The sequence below is a fragment of the Lagopus leucura genome, unplaced genomic scaffold, assembly GCF_019238085.1.
Source record: "Lagopus leucura isolate 7727_CA_CO unplaced genomic scaffold, USGS_WTPT01 Super-Scaffold_100018, whole genome shotgun sequence".
NCBI classification, from domain to species: Eukaryota; Metazoa; Chordata; class Aves; order Galliformes; family Phasianidae; genus Lagopus; species Lagopus leucura.
The window spans coordinates 13,414,994-13,432,438 of record NW_024962272.1 but is presented as its reverse complement, the minus strand read 5'-3'; the positions used below and the strand labels follow the sequence as shown (position 1 = coordinate 13,432,438).

The window sequence follows — 17,445 nt, the reverse complement described above, 5'->3', positions numbered from 1 at the left end:
AAAAAAAAAAAAAAAAAAAAAAAAAAAAAAAAAAAAAAAAAAGAGAGGAATAGCTCCATTCCTCCTACCACTATCTGCAGCTAATGAGTTTTCTTCATGGCTCAAGTACAGGACGCTGGACTTTCATGTAGACAGACTACAGAACAGAAAAGTGTAGAAGAAGCAATATGATAACAGTAAAGTTACATATAAGAAGAATGTGAGAGCAAGGGGAGGGAAATCAAGGTAATTTTTTTTTTTTTTTTTTTTTAAGTATTTATTACACTTTTTTTTTTTTTTTTAAAGAGCTTTGAGCATCAGTAGTAGTAGGTCTTCTGACAGAAACTACAAAGTTCTTACTTTTTACAAGTTGATTATTCAGTTTTTTGCAAGAATTCTCATCTACACAAATTCAAACTAATGCAAATGTGTAAATCTGAAACTAAAGAAGCCAACACCCAGACAATAGCAAGTATTACAATAAGCAATCACATGCTGGACTAAAAGAAGCGTAAAAATGTTTTCATGTATTACAGTGTATACATTATCGCTAACAACTAGAGCATAACTCCAGAAGGTAATTTGCAGTTTATGAAATCTCTACTGCAAATCTACATGTACACTGAAACTGAAAACATGCCACACTGAAGTATCCTTATAAGGTATGTGGAATTATCAGTTATGAAAGCCAGTAAACAAAAGGATGTAATGTACAAGAAAAAAAAAAAAAAAAAAAAAAAAAAATCACATGAACAGCAAAGGAAAAGAGAAGTATTGCCCAAGATTCTCACAAGTCACATGCATTTGCTTGCATGAAATACACATTCTGAAACATTTAAATGGTATGGAACAAATATGGCAATAATACAGCCTGTGTTAGGCATCTAAACAAATTAAAGACATGCATATCCCACAAGCAGACACTGACAAGCTGTGAAGGGTAAATACTGATTAGCTAGAGAACTTGCAGCCTTTGAAGAACCTGAGCTCAGGCTCCAAGCAGCAAAGTGATCTCTGCTAACACAGTTACTTCAGTCAATTAGCAAATAACTGGATAAAAAAAATGGGAACTAAAACAAGGATATGAAAGTTCAGTTTACATTTCAACAGGAAAGAACTGTGAGAATTCTACTCTCAGTTACGTGGGCAAAATAATAAATAAATTCAGTGACGCTGCTTTACACCAAAACAAAATACCACAAAATTTGCTAAACTAACCTCCATCCAGAATCTGTACTTCCCTCTGCTCTAATCTTAAAATCATTGAGCTCTACACTGCTCTGGATTTAGAACAATAATGATGATAAAAATAATAGGTTCAAAAAAATATTAAGTATACTGTACTTATTTAACCACTGTAACACACTTAGAGTGAAAAACAGATGTATAAATCAGGAAGCGACAACTCCAATATAAAGAAAAAGAACCCTCAGGCTATTATCATTCACCTTCGGGTGGTAAGAAAGACTCATTAAATCACCATTCTTAAAGTACCTTCATTTCTTTAAAATAACAACACAAAAAAATCTGTCATTCTTCCCCATACATAGAGTCACTTACAGTTCCAGAATAAGAATGACATCTGTTTTGTTCTCATAAACATCATGCAGGGTGATCACATTAGGGTGTCGAATCTCCTTGAGAATGCTGACTTCTCGCTCAATATCTTCGCGGCCCACGCCACGTCGGCTAGATTTTGTTCTCCGTTTCTTGATGAATTTTGCTGCAAACTGCTGACCAGTGCTTTTCTCACGGCATTTTTTCACTACAGCAAACTGTCCACTGAAAAAGAAAAAAGAAAGAGAAGGAGATTGTTAGAACTGGAATAGTTTCTACGTGGTACTACAGGGAGAAACAGCTGTGACTCCAACTTACTAACTGCTGAAATATGTATCTGTTTTTTGTGAAAACCAGAATAATACCTGAAAAAATCAAACCCACTCTGGAATTCTACAGACATGTGGCATGCATATATACCCACATTTCAGCATACGTAACTAAAAAATGCTGCCTGTGCAGGCCATTAGATTTTTGACACATATGTGCTTTGGGAATTAGTGGGGGAAAGTTCTGCATTTCTCCGTCTTCACTCACGCTGAAAGTAATTTTTTGTTCCCCAAGAATCTAGTGCTATGTTAAAGCAAGAAGAGGATTTCTAATACTATTAAATATTCTTCCTAAGTTTTCTTAAACTCTCGCTCAGGGTTCTCCAGAAATTTTGTTGTTTTTTTTCACTGTACAAAGAATTACTGGATATCAATGAGAAAGTTTTCTGAAGTTTTTCAATTTCTAAATTTCTGAAGTTAAGCAAAAAAGTGACCCTTGAAGTAGATTCATAGCAAAGGATAAACCAAAGACAAGCTTAGTAGGATCGGATATCTGTGCAGAGGTGTAACATAAGCACGCGCAACTCCCATCAGTACCTGAAAAGGTGAGCTATCTTGTACCGGTAGTTGATTAATTACAACTGGCAGAGATCTGCAAGATGATCCATCACCTGCTGAAAGGGCATCACTTAAGTGATGCCAAGTGGGAATCTTTCATATGTGAATACAATCCATTACACCGTTTACATCACTGAGAATCTGCTCAGGCAAAGTACACTAATGAAGTAAGTAGACAACTAAGAAGTGTATGACAGACCGAAAATAGCCAATAACTGATAAAAGCAGTATTATATAATTGGCCAACTTCCATGCTAGGTGGCTAGAAGTACATGATCTTTAAGTTCCCTTCCAACTCATATCATCTAATGGTTCCACAAATCAACATAAGAGCAAAAATCACATTTGTGTTTTACGAATTTGGAGGGCTGGATCCTGCTGTTGGGTTGCCACTATCACCACACTTAAACCTGAGTGACAAAGTATCTTGAGCTGGGACACGCTATGGGGCAACACTGAGCGACTTCCTTGCAGAAGACTGGGCAGAGACATCAACCTTCACCTTCTAGAAAGGCTTTGGAGTAGCCAGCAATTACAGGGGAGACTTTGAACTCTGCCATGGGCAGCCAGAGAAGTAAACATTGAGAGAAACATTCCATTTAAGTTTCAAGATTTGGATTTACTTCAGTGTTATCATCAACATTCCATGAAATCAATTTCATGAAATCATGAATTTGTAAGATGACATTATGTCCCTTGAGAAAAAAATATTTACAGCAAGGATTTCTTAAAAATTCTGCTGCATACTTTGTTATTCCCCTGTATATCTCTGTTCTAAAGATAGAGCTGTACTACTCAAACCTGTCAAGGGCCCAATTTGCCTGACAGGGCCTGAAAACATTCAAATGGTAGTGAGCAGAGCTGTGCTTTGGGCTGTGCTGGCTGTATCCTCCTTCTGATTAGGCGTAAGATGTACATTATTATCCTGAACTTAGCTAATGAGAGTCATCTGAGATGATCTTGGACACTCATACAGAACCAGGATACAAGGTACAGGACCTCTGGAAGATCTGTGTTGTCCTAGACCAGCAGCAGAGGGACAGAAAAGACACTCTAAGGTACCTCAGCCCTTTTTGCTTAGTTCAGTTCAGCTCCACAACAAGGTTTGGTCTCCAGGATCAGCACAGTTTTGTGTACAGGACAGCAAGTCAGGGCAGAGGATGCACTCAATTATCTGTCCTGCTGTGGTGGAGTGCGTGCACGGTGCCCAGTGCTGTTGCTTATAGAAAAGAAAAGCTGTAATTCTCTCACTCTCTCACACAACATGTACACGTTTAGAGATAGAGGTATTTAGTATTATTGAAAAAGCAAGCCACATTTCAGAAAATTCAAAGCTCCAGAGCAAGTGCGAAGTTAGGCATCAGACACAAGCATTGCTACAATACAGTCCAACTCAAGGGTCAGAAGGAAGTAAGAAGTTCCTCTTCATATTTTGGCCAACTGGCTTTCTACCTCTAAGCCTAAACTGCGCAACAGAAGAAACAAAATATTTCTGCTTATGATTCATCCACAGGCTTGAGTGCTATGCAGACATCTAGGGAGCTGATCATGGGATAAAAATGCCGCACACCACATAATATGTACACACAAAATTAAACGACTCTGTAAAGAAAGACTGCCAGCAGCAAGCAGTAAGGGTAAGTAATCTTTGGTTTAATCCCAATGGGCACAAAATTCCTGTTACACTTTCTATTCTACTTTTAATTTATTTTCCAGGGCTCTACTAAAGTACTTAGAAGTTACTTCCACCAAGCTAAACAGAAAACAAGACAAATTCTGGGAATTGTATTCTTGTCAAGCTAGTTACTCCTTTAAAGGAGAGCTTGTTAAAAACACCCTCATCTCTCCATAACATAGGGAGAAAAATACTAGGGCTAGACAAAAGCATTCTCTGCCCAGTAACAAAAAATGGCTTTTTTTTTTCCCCCGTGTTTTAAAAGAATGCCAATCTTTGCATAAGTGAGACACCTACAACATGATTTTAAGCTATTACCATTTTTTTTCCCCCACAGATTTGAGGTTTTATCTGCGCTCAAACAGCACATTAGTAATGATTTTGCAGCTAAGTGATTTGCAGCTCCAAGAAGCTTAGAATTTACACTGCATGTGTGCACACATAATACTTATTCTCCTCTTCTAACAGTAGGTACCCACTGCAAAAAAGGCAAAAAAAACCACTTTACTCTCAAAACAATTGAATAGCTATTAGTCAGAGTAAGGAAACATATAAGACCTTTTCAATCATAAAAATATTAAGGTTAGCCACTTTCTTTTCAACACTCTCCTCGGAAGTTTTACAACAGCTACTGCTTTACCATAGTGAAAAAAAAAAAAAAAAAAAAAAAAAAAAAAAAGGTAAAACAATCACTACTAACATCAGGCTTAAGAAAGGCTGCAGCTAAAAAGTAACACTGAGGTATGTGGATATACAATACATTTTGGTATCTAAGAAGATTTAATAAAATTGAAAAACAGACTGGGATTAAGAGTCATGTACATAGGTTGCTTCAAAAGTAATAACTTCTAGTTATTTCCATGGAAATGACAACAGATACAAAAGAACACAATAAGACTATTTCAGAGAGTTAAGTCCCACCTACAAAACACTATCTTTCAGTATAGTCACCATACTTTTTACCAGAGATGAGCAAGCCTTCATGCCACCTGTAACAATCTGCAAAGATGTTTAGAACAAGGGGCCACAGTCGTCACCATTTAGCCTCCACAAATGTTCAGCAAGCATCAATGAATGTCAATGGGTGTCATTTTTTTCTATATGGAGGAATTCAGTGGCACCCCTTTGCTTCAGACATACATCCACTTTGTCAGACTGCCCCACTGTTGCCATCTGTATGGCAACAACACATAACGGAATACTGGTGGGAAGGTTCAACTGCTACTGCCATGCCAACAACATCCAACCTCTGACATCATGGGCCAATACAATAAAACAGGAGGAACCACTTTCGGAGAAGCCCTTCTCACTGAAAAGACTTGCACTGCTGGTGTTTGAAGAATTCTGACACCTGAATTTCTGATATTTTTTCCTTTAGTCCATATTTTTTTTCTTTTTTTGTTTCTTCAGTGAAGATAGCAATGCATTTTGGACTTCTTTCTAAACAGAAAACATTCTGCACATAATTTTAAACGTCAGTAGTTGTAGATCTGTAAACTAAAGAAAGATAATTTCTCTGTGGTGTCAATAGATCTTCAATACCCCCCATTCCACAAAGACGCATCGTGCTTATGATGCCTTTAAGGTTAAGAGTTCTTCAATCTGATGTTGGTGATGAGTCAACTATCGTGTCACAGCATGAGGCTGAAGCACTGAAATAAAGGAGATCAGCTCAGGCTAGTAGATCTCCTCTCTTCTGAGCTATGTAGCATTTTCAGTCTTTTTTTCCTCAAGCTGTAACTGTTTCAAGGATATCTCCACACAGGGTATACCACAGTAAAAAAGTGTTATCAGATGGCCAGTATATTGCTTGAAATCAAATTACTTTGAAGACTGCTCCCACCCACAGTTCATCAGGATGTGGGGTTCTGGGAATCTTTGCCAGTACAAGAAAATTATCAACAAACAGTTATCTAGATTAAGTGCCAGTTATTCAACAGCCTTCTTATTGCTATTCAGCACATACCCCACAATTAGTTGTTTGTTATTAAATGCTCTACTTGCAGATCACTTTTAAGCTGCAATCAAAGGGGCTATTTCACTCCAGAGTTCTCTAAGCCCTGCTATTTTACAGCTCCCTTAAAAGCAAAGGAGGTGTTAAATCAAAGGGTATTTACTGGACTTTAAACTGTAGAACTGCAGCAATAGAGCTGGTGTAAGTCAGCCCTGTATAGGCTATATTCATATTCCTACACATTCTCCTGCTGATCTTTTATTTCAGATCCAGCATTCATTCATTTAGCCTCTTCAAAGACAGAAAAAAAGCACTTGAGTTTTTACAGCTTCTATTGCTTTTGCAGGTTTGATTTGAAGTGGCCAGGTCACAAAGACCATTGTCAGTACAGGGGACAATTACATTAAAGAAACAAGCCCTCATAGAAAAAATATCCGACATTTTTTTCCACATGGCAGAAGCAGGTTCAACAGTGAAAATGACAGCTTGACGAGAGAACAAATACTTCTGCTAATAACAGTAATTTGTTTCACAATTTTGTAACTCTTACTCAACCAATAGCTAATTGCTAGCCTGAATCCACTCTTTTCAGGACACTTGGCATGAAGCTTACACATCCAGTGAATTTTCTGACTCACTCTTGAACAAGTACTATCTTACTGGCCTATTCATCATTGTATTTCTCTGTCATTTTTATATCATAAAGACAATGTGTGCTATCCTTTATAATACATATAGATAAGTGCAAAAATTATGGAAAGTGACAATATCCTCAATACAGCACACACACACACACCACTTTTCATTGGTCCTGGATCAGCGAGATCACAGAACAAGCACTAGCATGAATTATAAACAGTTTTAATTGCAGACACAGATGTTTTAGAATCTATTTTCCTTGGAAGGAGGTTCAGTGTTATAAGTGCCTTCCCTTTCAAAGGGATGATCGTAGTGATTAGGGGTAGCAGACTCGTCACCTGTTCCAAACCCTGTACTCTTGTCCAGCCCCAACCTGCAGGTTTAGACTAGCTGCAGATTAGTTGCTTCTGTAATGAGAAAAATTCTTGCAAGGAGAACCTTCCAAAAGAGGTGAAAATTGAGCAAGAAGGTACTGAAGCAAGCCCCAGAGACCAGTTTCTAATACTTATTGCCATAGATGTGCAGGTGTAGAGGAATTACTCATTCAACTATCTGAGATGGACTGCACTAATGGAAGCAGAGAAAGTGAATAAAGAAGGGACGTTACACTGATAATAGTAACAAAATGTCTCAGTACGTTCCTAATATTTAGTGCTTTTTTTTTTTTTTTTTTTTTTTTTTAAAAAAGCATGTTATAAACTTGGTATTCATTACTCAGCTCTGACAATGTGATGTATCAAGATTCAAATATTACTTCTTTCACTATTTGACTGCTCTCCTTTTAAAAATCATACTTACCCAATGAAAAGACACTCAAATAATATCATTAGGTTGCAAGTCAATCACTCAGCTACTTGCTTCCACACAAGAACAGCTGCTAGCAGACTACAAACATCCTCACACCTCCTCTCTCTTCTGAGCTCTTCTTGATCTCTACTTCAGATGTTTTCAGAAATGGAAAAGCAAACATCCTCTCCCCAGTTTTTATGTCCTGTTCCTGGAAAGCTGACACGCTACTTGTGCTGAAGTAGCCATCCACAAATTCAAAACACAGCTGGCAATTTCTCTCACAGCACTGCAGCAGGGAAGGCCAACTGAGCTGGTGATTGGTTTTTAGCCCTCTCCCTTACCCCCCCCACCCCACCCCCTACCCCCCATCTTCACCCCAAAGAACTGAAGATAATCTGAACAAATGAGAAGTCTCCTCAGGGATCAGTGGATCTACTCATGTTGCTTCAGAGAAAGGACACTGATGTAGCATTAAACAGGTACTTCAGATAAAGCAAGTGTCGTGATAGTCGATACCTTTTAACAGAAACTGCTTCCTCCTATTGCAGCTACTTATGTAAAACCACCACAGCATTTGAAGCGTACAAAATGATCTTTATAGGATTTAAGTCCAGGGATGTTGCACATTATACTTCCATGCGGTAACTGCATTTCTGTTTTTTGCATGTTCTGATTTTCACTGCTGTGACTGAAACAATTACCTACTGGTATACCTCTCTCTAACTTGAAACCTTTTGTAATGTGGAAACACACCTTCAATTTTGAGAATTCTGTATTTTTCATCATGTCAGATACTTTTGCAATACGCTGTCCCCTGCACAAAGAATGTCTATACTGTGAAGATACAGGCTTTAAAAACATTATATTGTGGACTTGTGAAAAACAATGTTTATTGCTTCATTACAGATTGAAATGAAAGCAGCTATATAATATAAACCCAGCAGAATCACCTGCAATATTGCTTCCTAAACTGGTGAAGTTTATTTTGTATTTTCAATTTCCTAGATCTGCCATGGGTTTTATAACCTATGCAGACATCACATGCCTCTGACTGTTTCTTTCTTTCTTTTTTTTTTTTTTTTTTTTTTTTTTTAAGAGAATTTTTAAAAATGTATTTTTATAATTGTCTTTGTTCTAATGGCTTAACATTCTCTAAGGCTTCTTCTGAAAATGAACCGTAGGGAATATGACAAGACACTAAGGGGAATGCACAACTGAGCAAGGGAACTCATCCTTCACTTGCTCTTGCTAACAACAGCCACCTCCACATCTTTTTGTCAGCTCAGTCCATCAGTCAGCACTACCTCTCATGTTCTGTCACGGTAGAGCATATCTGAGTTTTTCCTGCTAAACAGATTAATTCTCACCAAACTCTGAGGAAGGTATCAGCACCTAAGTAAGCTTTTTTCAAAGGAAAAGCCAGTTTCTCTAGAAATCATAAAGGGTTATAAATACATCAGATCTCTCTCCATGTTCTAAGTCTTGCAAATAAGGCTTATGTTTTCAGCTCCGCTACAATGCCAAATTGGAATCCAGGTGATCCCTTTCCATTACCACTTCTTCGCAGTTTTGCACAACAGGGTAAACATTAAGAAGCACTTGAAAGCTTGTCCTGCATGTGAGCCAGTGACTCTTAAGTGCAAAGTGTTAGACTTGCCCAACTGAAGAGATAAGCTACCACCAACACTAATAGGGCAGGGTAAGTCATCTGCTGAAGAGAGCACTCCTGGCAATCACCGCAGGAAAGCGGTGGTGGCAGTCCACATTCACCATGCTCAAACACAACTACGCTCACTGCCAGCATTATGCCTCAAGGCACAATCTTCTCTAATCTCGATGGATGAAGAAGCTGAGATACATGTGCATGGACACATGGAGGGCAGAGCAGGGGGGGGGAAAAAAGGGCACAATTCCCCTGTTTTATCTCCAAATCACATTATTAATTTTGCAGCCATATGGAGAATTAGTGTAGGGCAGGCTAGTTTACTCATACTGCATTTGCTTAGGCTTTGAAAGGTGGAAGTGCTTATTCAGTGCTCAAAATGTTTGCGTTCCTTCCCTTGCTCTGCAACATTTAATTCACTGGTAGGGAAACAGAAAATGGCAGTAGCATTTAGTCTCCCAAATACCAGAGCTTTGAACAGAGATGGCAAACAAAACGAGAGAGCACTGCAGGGTGTCTGTATCTGAAGGATGCTGGACAGATGATTAAGCTATTTGCTTTTCTTATTTCTTTTTTTTAAACTTCCTATGAAAAACAAAACAAACAAAACAAAAAATTGAAACAGCTCTGGCTAAACAATCCTTAAGTAACAAGCTTACACTTTAAGTACTCACAGACACAAATCTCTCATTTGACAGTGCAGTTGTCTACTCTGTGTCTCTGGCTTAAAAAAGTATTTCCCAAAAACTGCCCAGTGCCTAAGCTGGCAATGCACTAAGTACTTGGCAGCCTTCTAATATGGAGGAGCAGTACCCAATCACCACATGCATATTTTTGCTGCACACAAAAACCCGCTCTGAAAAAGGGTGCACTGGTCACAGCACAAAGCCAGAAGTAAATTCAGGAGACATGTGAAACAGCAGTACATCAGAAAAGAGCCAGAAGAGGAGCTGAACACTATATAGCATCTCCTAGCATCAAGCTGAAGAGAAAATAATACTGAAACACTACATGAATGAACAAGGAGGAGAATGAGGCTGCTGAAATCCAATGGTTTGCTACGAAGACAGCCTTTTCCAGCTACTACTGATACAGAGAAGCACATACAAGAATCTAAATAAATTTGACCATAAAAACAGAAGAGTACTATAAGTACAAAGGCAGAAGAATATGTTATGTGATCTTGCTATGCGAATGTTTCTGACATTTAAAGAATTTAAATTAAGTTGTAACTTTTACTCATCAGTAAAATAGAAGCTGATACACATTCCTCAGAAATATTCTAGAAAGCAGCAAAGCTAAAAAGAGCAAGAAGAATAAGGAAAGGGAAGTGCATCATACCCCTAAAGCAAAGCAAGTGTTCTGATGTGAATTATTTCTAACTTTCAAATTCCTTGTTATACATAGATGTGTTTAGGTACTTTTTAACTCAAGAAAAATCTCCCAGTTTTCCTGAATTTCTGACTTTCAGGGTCAAATCACAGCATCTTTCAGGGTCAAATTACAGTCTTTTGGAAGAACCCTGATCACAATACAATAACCCAGCATATGTGACAATGAATCATTGATCATTTTCCAATAGGAACACAAATACTTCAGTTAAAGGGATTACACCAAAGCATCAGCTTTCTTCATATGACATGCTAAGCAAAATGAATAAACAAACAAACAAACAAATGTAACAAACCCACTTTCAAAATAATCTGTATTATTGCTATATGAAATACTTCCAGACAGAGGGTGCATAAAAGTCAGCTGCAAATTTTTTGCCCAAATGAACTGAAATCTTTGCTCCACCACCTTTTCAAATACAGAGTGAACAGTGTAACTATAAGCTATTAGTAAAATTAATGGTGAGAGAAGCAGCCTGGCATTATTTGTGATAGATGATGGTTAAGATGAAACAACCAAAATTTGATGTTTCAGATGCTGTAAAAAGCAGATAGGGTAGAGTTTAAGCGTACACATTTTTAAAAATTAAAACTGTACTTTAAAATTACATATTTCAAACATATCCATAGGCAAAAGTACACAGCAGAAATTCGTAATCTACCCTGAAATTAGATTGAACTGGAGTTCTTTATTGTTCTCTATTTTTCTACAGTTTCATTAGGCTGATAAAGACTTCTCTAGATTTTTACAATGCTTAAAGAAAAGTGGTTTTTTAATTGTTTTCTTAGAATCCTGAAGAGTCTCTAGTCCTAAGGAAGGACATTAACAACATAACAGCATGAAAGCGCACTTCAGTATCCATGACAGAGCAGAAGAGAGATACCATATTTCTTACTGTTACCTATACTTCTGCCCTTTGTTTTATCTGACTAGTGTATCAAAAAATTCTAGAGGAATAATTACAAGATCTTGGAGTAAAATAGAGAGAAAAAAATGGAAAGAAGGGGACTTATTTTTGAGCCATGTACATGTATGCATAAGCAGTTTTAAATGAAATACTTACGCTACCAAGTGCCTTCACAATACCAGATTATCACACAGTATTACAGCACTTCACAGGCCTCATTATAAATGCAAACAATAAAATGCATGACTGGTACTGCCAAGATTCACTGCAAGAAGTGTTATGCATGCACAACTTCTGGTATGACAACATCTCGCCCAACAGGGTGCTCCAGAATAACAGCTATTGTTAAGCAGAAGCTGATTGAACAGTTGGGTCTGACCGCAGGTGATTCAGAATCGTTTGAACTGGGATGGACCTTTAAAGGTCACCTAGTCCAACCCACACGCAATGAATAGGGGCCTTACTGAGGTCCAGATAGATGACATCAGCCACCACAGAAAGCCTCTAGGTTAGTCAGGCAGGACCGGTCAGTAATAAAGCCTTGCTGGTTTTCTCATATCACCTCCCACTCTTCCATGTGCCTCAGCATAGCATCCAGGAGAATCTGTTCTTTCATCTTCCCCAGCACAGAGGTGAGACTGACAGGTCAGCAGTACCCCAGGTCATCCTTCCTACTCTTCCTAAAAGAGAGTGTGGCATTGCTTTTTTTTTTTTTCTGTCATCAGCGACTCCATGTGACTGTCATGAAGGAAGAGCTAAATTCGGAGTATTTCCAATATATTTTTCGCATATATTTCACCCACATGTTGAAAGTAAAAACAATACATCTTCCCCAGGCCCAACAACACTGTTTAAAAGGAAGATGTTGATCTGCTTAGGATTTTCTCCTTCTACTCACAGAACAATCACACCATTTTACCAACACAGCCAATGAAAAACAAGTTAAAACCTGTTTAGGCATGCATGTACATACCTGTGCATACAATCACAGCACCAAAAGTACTTATTAACTAGTACAAGCCATTAGGCAGAGTCGGATAAGTTAATTCTAAGTATCAGCAGTTCAATAGTAAAATTCAATTGTAGATGAACAGTGAATTGCTCACATCTGAAAATAAGGAGTTTAACATAAAGATGTAGTCTTGTGATGACTAGGCTTAATTTTGTGTGTAGAACAGAGAACAAATTTAAAAAAAAACTCAGCTTATTCCCGCCTGTTCACATCCAACACATGTAAACATTTTTACTTACTGTTTATGCACATGTAAATGTGCCAGAATCTCAGTATACTGCAACAAGAGCATTGTAGAAACAGGACAAAAATAAAATATGACTGATATATTTTTTGATATTTTGATGATATCTTGCACATACTATGTTGTGGAGTGAATATCTAGATATTTGGAATACTCCCTCTTGGCATGCAGTAACTAGGTTACTGTCCTTGGAAGGGTTTTAGCTAGAAATGCAGAATCTAGTGGGGTGGAGGGGGGTGGGGGGGAGGGGGATAAAAAAAATTAAAAAGTACAAAACCTGTATTATTTGCTTTCTGCTGATGTACTTAGCCTGAAGGCTGATGCACAGACCATGCCAAGTGTGGCTGCTACTAACTAAATTAGGCTGTACTCCTCTCTTCCATCTGAGAAGAGAGCTCCAACATTTTCCCCCTTTATACAAGGCTTTGTTTCCAGCCAGAGCTCTAAACTGAACAGTGCAGTGTGCAGAATGTGCTCTGAATAACACCACATCTCCCTGTGAAGTTGCAAATGTTTCTGCTCAGAGCAATTCCTGGAACGTTACTTTTTATTGGGGAGCAAAGGGGATCATGAAACTCAAAGCTGTAGATACTTTACTGCACCATTCAATGTGAAAGCAGTTATGAAAACACCTCAAAGAACAGCAGCATGTGTACTGCTTGGAACAGAGGCTATTTATATTTTCTTTATGCAGGCCATCTCCTTGACATATAATCAGATGTTACTGAACTATACTTTATTAAAGGAATGTTTACATATTTGATTAACTTATCATATAGCATAAAATAGGGAAATGTAAACTGTTATTTACCCAAACATAACCCAAAATATACGCAGATATTAAATTATAATTAAATCAGAAATAGAAATAACAAATTTAATAATTACATGAAGCATACCACTTCTGAGTGCTTTTTATCTGCACTGAACACAAATTCGATTACTGAAAGATATCACTGGTTTTCACTGAAACAATGAAGAATCATAGAGGAATTACAGCACAGAAAGGAAAGCTCTGACAAACTAAATACTGCACATACACACAAGATTCTTACTCCAATAAATATTTTATTATCCAAACTGCCACAGAAAGCATATCATTATAAGCCACAGTCAAGGTTTATATGGGCATTTCATCACAGTTTGAAGATATTAAGTATTGAAACTTACCCAAGACTTTCAATAAGTTCACACTCGAACACAAATTGGCAGATGACAACTCAATAGTATAAGAGTGATTTCAGTAAGCCCTTCAAAAGTCACCTGCTCGGGAGAAAATGCTTTGAAAGATGCATCTTAAAACTTCTACACAGCCCCTGGTCATTTCAGAGTTTAAGCTAGAAATTCTGCTTTTTATACGATCTAACATCTAATCTTAAACTCAGCTTGACCAAACGGTAGGCTAAGTCGAAGGCTTGCAATGCACAAAAAATACTGCTTGTTGGCCTTTTACTTCTGTTGAAACAAAGATTTTTGAACAAGTGGCACAGGTCCAAAGGCTCATCTCCAGTATTCAATACCTTCACTTTCCGCCTGATCCTGTAACACAACTGAAAGGCCTTCTCCTCACTCTTCTGACAGTCCACTGTAATTATTTTCCTCACTGTATGGGAACTGCTGAGTCACGGCCTGAACCTCTGATTGATCACCTGAGGCGAGCCATGAGTCAGCCAGAGGAGCACAGGTGAAGGCAATTCGCCTGTGCTGCCGGAAGGGGTGGAGCCAGGCTCCACCCCTCCTAGACCTATTTAAGAGCTGGCTACCAGAGAGGAAGGATCTCTTCTGGAGATCCCCTCTTTTGGTATCTTCTGGTGAGCTCAACCGAAGGGTAAGCTCTTCCACTTATTCTCTTTTTGTTATCGTTGTCTGCTTTGCCTTACTCTCTTGATTATATTGTGATTATAACATCTTGGTTATACACCTCACTAAGTTCCTCTTAATTCAAAACTTCTGTAATCCCTACCTTCCCTTCCAGCCTCAAGGTCCACCTCTCCGATCCCTGTCTGGATCTAGGCAGACAGAAAAGATACAGTGTCCAAAACATGGAAATGCGATGAGTTCCTCCTCATGCTTTCTGGCCCTTTCTCCTCCTCTCAGTGCTCCCTGGCATGCTGAACACCAGCAGGATGGCCAGGCACTAACATCCCCTCCCCAGCCATAGCTAAAGTCATGAATTGGAACTCCATCCCTCATAGGAGAGAGATCTTTTTCACAATTCTTTTCTCACTGTGCACACAGTGTTGTGTCCCCAGCACCACTTGGTTTTCTTCCAACCTGCCCTTCTTGTCTTCTCAATGAAATGGCACAGCACAAAGAAACATACTTTAAGAAATACCAGACAAAGCCAATCAATTATGCCTTATTTCTAGATTAAACTGAGTGCTGTCTCCAGGGTTTGCCATTTCCCTTGGTTTAATCGAAGAACTGCACCCCAAACGTGGTCTTCACACTTCACCAGCACATTAAACTTGTTACATGGAGAGAAACTTGCTTATTTGTTCCACAGAGAAAAACAGTGAGACTGGACCTATTACTTTCTCAACTACAGACCTACTAATGGATTCAGTTTAGTGCATGCACAGTTAAAATACAGTTTTAAGCAAATCATTTGCTGTAACCTAAATAAAAAAAAAATTGAGAGTAAATTGTAAATAAAGGACTTAAAAAGTTCTACATACCTCATTTAAAAAATAAATTCTTACTTTTTCAAGTTATTTCCTCTCTTATTTGATAGCTGAATAACATTTGTAACAAGTGTCTTAAAAGATAAATGAAAAATAAAAACATCCATGGGCAATATCTAAATTTAACATACTAGCTAGGTAGCAGATGGCATCATGTGGTTACCCATCAATCTGCAGCATTGGCAAACAGATTAATCTACAAATCCTGCTGTTTAACAATAACAAGCAATAGGGATATCATCTGCCTCTTCTCCCCCCCTCCTTGCTGTGTTCTCCCCAGATCCTTATCTCACATACACAGAAAATTCTGTTCATGAGGCAATGGTATTTCAGCAGGAAGTTCTTGCATGTTCACCCACTCACTTTTGGGCGCAAGGCCAGAATTTTTGAAGCGTAGCCCCATTTAAAGCACAACCATCTGAAACTCCTATATTTGCCAAGATACTTTCACTTCCAGGAATTCTGCTACGTATGATGTTTCACATCTTTTCTAATTCCTATAGAACATTCTTCCAAGAATGCAAATATAATTTATCTTTATTTATTTTTTTTCCTTCCATTTCTTTCTTATTCCCTTGATAAGGATTGGGATCAACATTTTCCCCATAACAAACTAAATGGAACAAGCTATCCTAAAGTGGCGCATTCATTTTCCTTGGGCTTACTCCATATAAGCCCTTACTCGCAGTACCTGTATCGTTCTGTAAAGGTTTTTGCAAAGACAGAACAGGCTGAGGCATTACACTTTCTCCAGTCTAAGTACATGGAACAGATCCAATAGCTGGGATACCAAGGGCAGGATAACTGATAACCTTTTTTAAAAAGAAACAACAAAAACACCCATAACTCCCTTAACACAATGCAACTACAACAATCTCTCCTTCCAAGAAAAACAGACTGCAACCTAACAGCTCAGTCTATATATTTTTACATTCAAACATACTGTGCTGAAACATGCTGAACTAAAGATCACTGCTCCATGTAACTTTGACAGTGGATTTCTTTAGCACTTGGATTATTTTAGAATATTATGAAAACAGCAGTCATAGGGTACTTGCAGAAGTAATGGATTAAAAAAAAAAAAACCAACACAACACTTGTGCCAAAACCAGCCCCTTCATTTAAAACAGTGTTTTTATCCTCTGGTAGAATCTGGTAGGAAAGCATTGTTGTGAAGCACAAAAGAGACAGCAAATTTGGAGCACAGCTGCTGAATAATTACACAAGCTCAGGTTAAGCATACATTTTCCTTGTGTTAGTGATACTTGTAGAACAAGAATGAAACCTTCAGTTAGAATTCCAGCTGCAATTAGACAAAAGGGGAGAATACCATTTCTTCAGAGGGCTGACTGGTTAGCTCTTCCAGAATCAAAACATGATAATAGTAAATCATTGAAAATTGAAAAAGCTTGTATCTGATTAAGAAGAGAGATAGGTGTGTCATCATTTTATTCATCTACTGGCTCAGTCTAATTGACTGAAATAAAATAATATCCCTCCTACCATCCTTTGGGGCTCAATCCATTTGTGATCCAGGCTTTTAATGGTATCCATATCCTCTACAAAACTATCTTATTTTTCTTGTCTGATTTTAACAGACATGCTTTTTGCCTATAAGTGCTTGCTTTAACCTGTGATCAAAAAGCCAGAAACATCCATTTAGATAATAAAAGAATGTTAAAAGCTTCAATTCTCAACAGTAATGCTGCTATCCAAAAAATGACATTTTTTTCTATACTTGCAGGCACTCAAGTTGATCTTATTGAGGCAGAGAAACTGCTTAAGCCACCTATACTGAAATTACCATATTTTAATTTCATACTGCATATAAACCTGCTCATTGTTAAAAACAAGTATTTTTTCAAATGCTCTAAACCCATATTTTACTCACTGTGCATAAGTAGAAAAATCACATCTCAAGAAAGACAAGTAAAGACACAGTAACCCAGATCCAAGGTGATGTGAACAAAAAGGACCTCCAGAAACACTAGCACTCCAGTACATCCAGATCTAACCTGAATCTCTGAAGTTTGAACTGCAACTCAGACTTTTATTCTTCCAAT

General features: G+C 37.9%; 1 protein-coding gene across 4 annotated transcripts in view; it reads right to left on the bottom strand.

The window, feature by feature from the left end:
- Window positions 1-17,445, bottom strand: part of DAPK1 (death associated protein kinase 1) — a 91,969-nt gene that overhangs the window by 52,606 nt on the left and 21,918 nt on the right. For all 4 annotated transcript variants that reach the window (XR_006180267.1, XM_042877401.1, XM_042877403.1 and 1 more), the window contains exon 3: window positions 1,540-1,761. Coding sequence is in view for 3 of the 4 variants with exons in the window: in XM_042877401.1 (XP_042733335.1) it covers window positions 1,540-1,761 (222 nt within the window). In the remaining variant the exon portion in view is untranslated. The remainder of the gene's footprint in view (window positions 1-1,539; window positions 1,762-17,445) is intronic.